This window comes from Sturnus vulgaris, chromosome 9, assembly GCF_052056855.1.
Source record: "Sturnus vulgaris isolate bStuVul1 chromosome 9, bStuVul1.hap1, whole genome shotgun sequence".
In the NCBI taxonomy this organism is placed as follows: Eukaryota; Metazoa; Chordata; class Aves; order Passeriformes; family Sturnidae; genus Sturnus; species Sturnus vulgaris.
In genome coordinates this window covers 5942040-5948670 of record NC_142251.1, presented here as the reverse complement: position 1 = coordinate 5948670, position 6631 = coordinate 5942040, and the positions used below count along the sequence as shown (strand labels likewise).

Here is a 6631-nt window from a genome sequence, read left to right as displayed (position 1 = left end):
CTGTGATGTTTGATTCGTTATTTGAAATAAATTCTGCAGGATTTCTACAAAAAGTGTTAGGCTTCTCCATGTGTGCAATATCAGGCAGGGTAGAATTCTCAACTCTTTTCTTCAGACTGCCATGTAGCTACTTGCTATCTTGCCCTGTGAAAAACAATCCTAGCTTGAAGGGCCTGGAATGCACTTGTATTCTTTAAAGAAGACGATCTGACTTGACCAGAACACAACGATACATTGGGTAGGAAAGGAAAAGGTCTTTTTTGCTAGGGAAACAACAACCAAAAAAAAAGTAAGTGAAAGAAAATAAATTCCATTTCTGCTGAATCCATTTTCTTTTATCAGGGAGCTGCTGAGCTGACAAATCATTATTTGCACTGAGGTACTAAGTTATATCTGCACAGCTCAAAATCTGATGTGGATTTTTTTTTTTATTTTATTGCTAGTTATACAAATTGCCCTAAAAACCTGCTTCTTCTACAACTAGAACACAACACTATGCATTTATTGGCCAAATAATCCTTGTCTTCACTGTTCTAAACCTATGCAGTGATTCCAGATTGGTGATTCAAAGACCATCACCCTGTCAAAGAAAGGTCAGTGTTGTTTGATGTATTTTTAAACCATTAAAAAGATTTCCCCTTCACACACGTGTAGGATTCCTAACACAAGAAATGCAGCTGACACAATCTCTCTGGCCACACCCAGTGAGTACATTTCTCTTTATTTGTTTCAGGGGTTTAGATACAACAACCACAGTCCCAGCACTGCACAAATCACACTCTCAGGACAAGATCACACACACCCAGAACATGGCACAGTAGAGATTCCCAAAAGCAACAAACAGAGGGATCAAGCCTTTAGCACAATGAGCTCAAACCATCCCAAAAGAGCTGCATTTTTGTCCAGAATTTTGTGCTTTTCTTCTTAGAGCTATTACACTTTGAGACACAACAGAAGGAAATTACAAAAGCACTCACTGGTGTCATGAGCACGTTACAGGGCAGTGGGCAGGCACTCAACTCCCATTCCTGACATCAGGAAGTCCCCTCAGCCAGAGGAGATCACAGATCAAAGCTAAAGCCATAAAACTTTCCAGAATTTTCCCCTTAAGATCACCAACTTCTCTCCGTATCCACTTAAAGACTCTGCCTCACTTCAAAGATATGATGCCACAAAAAGTTCCCAGAATACCAGGATGTCTTTGCCACGTTTCATTTGCAGTTGTGTTTTATTACCCACTCTTACTCTTCTTAAATTATACTTCGTGGTTGAATCTGAACCTAGAAAATCTAGCCTCCCCACACACCCATCTAGAACAAGATTAAAAAAATAAATCAACAATAAAATGCAGAAAGAAAATCTAATAATATTGGCACAAATACCTGCCAACACTCACATTTTGGCTTCTGATATTTTTATCTCTCTGAGACAGTGCTTTTCCATTTCTTATATGTTTTTGCCTCCAACTAAGCATTCAGCAGCCAACTCTCCTTTTCCTCCTTCCTGCAACACATCCACCAGCAAGCAGCTGATAAGAGAAGATCCAGACCTGGAGAGGTAAAACTACAGGATGCAGGGGAAAGGCTGCAGGACAGTCAGATTCTGGGGAGAGAGGATTAAAAACACAACACAACACCCCCAGCACTCTGCAGGCTGTGCTGGAGAAATTTGGAGGCAATGGCAGCCCCTGGAAGGGCTCTTACTCTTTCACTCAGCACCAGCCAAAGCACAGGGAAGGAAACACAGGGATGGCTGCAAGGGCTCTTCCTCCTCCTCCTCCCCAGCCTGGCAGCTTTCATTCCTCCCTGTGTTCTTCATCTGTTTAGAGACTTGACACAAAATCCAACCCCCTTCCTCTTCACACTCTGGAGGACCTCATATTGTCAGACAGAAATGCTCTGCTTTCTGCTCCATCCTACAGAAAAACTGAGGTCCATGTCTGGAGGACAGCAATGATTCTCAAAATATTTGGGTATTGAATTGTTTGTTTTATGTTTTAAAAAAAGCATATTCTTGCTTTATAAGAGTTTTCCCCTTTCTTCTCTCAGGCCTGATCCCTTCTAATTGTTTTTTGTGCTTCCTGCTGTTCTTGACAAAAACACTCTTTCTGCAATAGAAGAATTTGTAATTTAAAAATGCAACATTCTCTGTAGAAATAACATTTGCATCACTACACAATTATTATTCTTCAGTGTAACTCACATTCACACAAGGTGCGCTGACAATATTTTTTCAGATTAATAAAGTATTGGATGAGGAAATATATAATATTAACACTCCAGCACATTAAACAAACATACCAGTTTCCTACAACAGACACTTCTGCCTCTGGACTACATGATAATGCACCAGCACAAATGAAAAGATAAAATTTAATCAGGGGAGAAGGATATTTCTCAGAGTGAAATGTCACTAGCACGAGCAGTTCTGCTGTGAAGGGGGGGGGTTGTCTGTGAGCCTCATGCTCCTTCCAGAAGTGCCCCTGGAATTGTCTGACTCTATGCTCTCTGACATCTTTTCACAGATGATATCCACGAGACGCTCAAACACCTGCCTCACGTTGATGTTTTCTTTGGCACTGGCTTCAAAATAGTCAAAACCTGAGGAAAAAAGAGAACACGGATGAACGATCATGATGGTTTTTAAAATATAATTTTTTTCAGGATTTACCTTAAGAAAACAAATCATCAGATAGTCCTGAAAGTCATTTGATTCCCACAATCTCAGAATCGTGAGCAAAAATACTTTTACAAGTTACCAAGCTTCATTAAGAGTGAAAGGGATACATGGATCCTTCCCATTACGCTGGTAAGCACTTCTGCAATAAGGGTAAACCCCGGGTAAGGGAGTCAGTTCTGCTCCTTTCATCAGTGCAGGTCCCCTGGGCTGCAGCTGGTGACCAGCAAGGTGTGGAGAACTCTTGAAACTTCCAGCAGGGAACCTCCCTGGGCTCCTCACAGCCCTCCAAAGGCCAGGCTCTACCAACCCCTGCTGCCCTCTGGCAAGAGGAGAGGCCAGAACGAGAAGGAAGATGGGGGTTGCTTTCTTTCTGCTGATCAACTTCTGTACTCAAAGCAAAATGCTCCTGGATCCTTTAAACACTAGTCCTTTCTGATTTAAAAAAAAAAAAAAAAAAAAAAAAAAAAGACCAGAAAGGCTGGAGTTACACCAAGGAGGGAATGGCACCAGCTCCTCCTGCTGCCACCCAGGGCTAGGGGAGAAGCAGCCTCTGACAGACAGCCCAGGCCCTGCCCCAGCAGCAGGAATGCCCTGGACTGTGAAGCATTTCCTTATCTCCCTCACCCCAGGGGCCTCGAGGGCCAACCAGGCTGTTGCTTCTGTTCTGTCAGTTGATTAAATTGCCAGCAGCAAGAGCTGAGGCACCACGGAGAGTTTATTTTGCAATAAGCTCCGTTCTGTTGTGCTTCATTCTGGGGATATTCTGCATTGCATCAGTTTCTTTGATTCTGCCACAAAAAAAGAGAAAATTTGTCTTAACTGATTAGTCTGCCACTGCTGGCAGGCTGAGTCACCTCCATGTGTGGGATAAGAAGGCATCCACTCCATTAGGACCCTTTTTAAGATTCATGGAAGAAAGGGTGAAGTGGTGGTGATGTTTGCCTTGCTAACAAACAGGGAGTGATGCCCTGCACCAGATGAGGGCTCTGTCTGCCCCACTTGCTGTTTTGATGATGAATAAAAATGTATATAAAAAGCACAGAAAATCAGAGAACTGCACTTAGATATCTGCTAGTCCAACACTGGCTTAGGTTCTGCTAAACCAATCTGTTTTGGTTCAGTTCACATTCAGGTTAATAACAATTTCTTAATCTGATTAGGGAATTATTTCAATTATGTTAATGTCACTATGCAAACTTAGATAAATATGCTGAGGGATAACCTTTATGTGAATCATTATGATGAACATTAGCACTTTAAGCAGTCAATAGCCAATTAGATTCCTCCCACCTAACTCACAAAATAATTTCATAAAATGCTGTACACATTAGCATGGTTACTATAAGGAAAAACTGATCAGATAAAATCAGATCTATTTTTCAGCTCTTTTAAAAAGAGTGTTTTGGAAGTTGGGAGGTTACAGAAGAGCAGAGCTAGGACAGCACTTCCCAAAGGCTGTTGGGCTGCTCTGCACTGGGGTGGTTTTTCCAGGGTGAGCTGGACAAGCACCAGGTCAGGGCAGCACTGGGGATTCTTCTGCAAAACAGTTTCCTATTGATGGATTCAGTTGCTATGGTAACCCCGTGTGTGTGTTTTGAAGTGTCCCATACGTAAAGGAATCAGATTCGAGATGACAAGTTTGTATTGAAACAAGCAGATGAATTTTGTGAGGAGAAAAAAACATTGGAAGTCCAAATTGGAGTGGGAGTTCAAATAAAACTCTCATTTACTGCTACAGTGGTCTGGACACAATTTCCATTACTAGCACTGCAATTATTCCTGTGAAATAGGTGGACACACATACATCCACAACCTTTCTGAGATCTGCAAGTCAGGAACCGAGTTTATTCACATTCATATTTTCAAAAGCAAATTAAATTCTAACGGGTAAAAAACAGCCCATAACTGATTTTGCAAACCAACTATATCTTTGTTTGCTTTGCCAATCCTACATGTAAAGATTTACTCTTACAATAATAACAATGGGTCTAATTTGATATTTGCTTGTTTTTTGTTTAGGATGGCAGTGCCTCAAGGCTCCAGCCATGAATGGGACTCCTTTGTGTGTGCCATATGTAGAATTTACCATTTCAAAGCCACACTTTAAGCTACACCAATGTATGCAGTGTGTCCTGGAACTCCATTGCCCCCAGTTTAACAGTTTATTATGCATCCTCCAATTACTGTTTAAGAACTGAAGGCAAAACAGGATTTTATAAAATGAGGATGATGGTGATTCCTTTGGGTCTGGTAAGAATATTTACTCTTACAAGCTAAACATTTATGCCCTCTGTAAGGGTCTCCATTGTTACCTGAATGAAATTTCAACAGGATTTACTCGTTACTTTGAATTCTTTAACAGAAGTCAAGAGTATAGTTAAATTTTAACACGGGCCCAGATTTCATATTAAAAATATGCTAGAATAGATAATGAAAGTGATAAATAAATTATAAGGTATTATGAGTTTACTTTGCTCTTCATCATAAAATTTTCACTGCAATTCCAGCTTCCTCTCAATGAAACTGTTTTGCTTTTTCTATCCCACATCAATAATATAATGTCATATAATAACCTGGATAGAGAAGTCTAATACATTTTTAAAATGTGTTTTACTCAATTCTTCAGTTCTGATATATAAAGTCCTTTCTTTTTCATTGCTTAGTTAAAAAAAATGCTTCAACAAAAATCAATGTTTGCATTGATTTGCAATGAGTACATGGTACTTGGAAACCCAGAGACAGAATTATGTTTATGAAAACTTTTTCTCTTTTCATTCTGCTCAGCTAATAAAAGGTTTTCTCTTCAGATAAACTTTATCTTCCTTCCATCTCTAGACAGCACCTTTATAAAAAAGGCAATAAAAAGTATTCTACCAAGCAGAATACCAAGTAGGTAGTAGGCCTACTTCTACCAAGTAGGCCATTCTTGGCCTACTGAGCACAAAACAGGTAAAATATGAACCTAGAATGTATTACACTTCTTAGTTATGAGACCATTATTGAAGTATTAATACTGGAAGGATTTACAAACTGAAAGGAACACAGTGTACAGAAGCAGAGGAAAAAAGGTAGAAAGAAAAGCTTTCCATGTACCCAGCTGATCTGCCAGATGTTTCCCCTTCTCCACAGGAACAATCCTGTCATCCTCCATGTCACATTTGTTTCCAACCAGGATCACTTGTGCATTGTCCCAGGAGTAAGTCTTGATTTGTGTGGCCCTACAGCAGGTCAAAAGAGATTGTTACATTCCATCAGCTGTGCCAAAATACAATCCTATCTTAAAAATAAAAACAAGTACCATTAATGGCACTAGCAGCATCCCCAGGCTGTGTTGGTTCAAGGACAAATGACCAGGCTTACACACAAAGCAAGGAGGCAGCCTGTGTAATTCACAGCACTGTTCTATTTTACCACTCCTTAACTTTGTGTGACAATAAAGTTCCTTGTTGAGACTTTGCAAGTGTTTTAAAGATCACAAAATCCAGATAAAAAGCTGAATCAAGTAATTTTTGAAGATTTTGAAGAATTTTTGTAAAGCTTATTCTCCTTTAGCTCTCATCTGTCAGAGGAACAACAATCAATTAGAGCTCTTAAGGATATTGTCCCATAAAGAAAGCCATACAGTAGATGCTCACTTCATGCTGGATTTACAACTTCATCTATAAGACAGAACAATAATAATTGTCTCATTTTCTGCAGCACATTATGCTGTAGAGTTTTAGGAACACCATAAGAAAAGATGGAAGCACAGTTGTCTTTGCTGGAACAGGAAAACTTCATGGAGACTGAAAACCGCATAAAAACATGGAAACAACTGCAAAGGAGAAACAGAAATGTACCAAACTGGGAAGACAGGAGATCAAAGCAAGGCTCTGTGAGCTAATACTTGAACCCAAGGACTAAAGAATACCTAAGGCAGGAAAGAGCAATGACAGGCCAACACTGACTGCAG

General features: G+C 40.0%; 1 protein-coding gene across 3 annotated transcripts in view; it reads right to left on the bottom strand.

The window, feature by feature from the left end:
• Positions 1-688: 688 nt before the first annotated feature.
• RAB3B (RAB3B, member RAS oncogene family) overlaps positions 689-6631 on the bottom strand; it is a 50531-nt gene continuing 44588 nt past the window's right edge. For all 3 annotated transcript variants that reach the window (XM_088169704.1, XM_088169705.1, XM_088169706.1), the window contains 2 exons: positions 5773-5897; positions 689-2600 (listed from right to left, as the gene is read on the bottom strand). In XM_088169704.1, coding sequence (XP_088025830.1) covers positions 2413-2600; positions 5773-5897 — 313 coding nt within the window. In that variant the 3' untranslated portion in view covers positions 689-2412. The remainder of the gene's footprint in view (positions 2601-5772; positions 5898-6631) is intronic.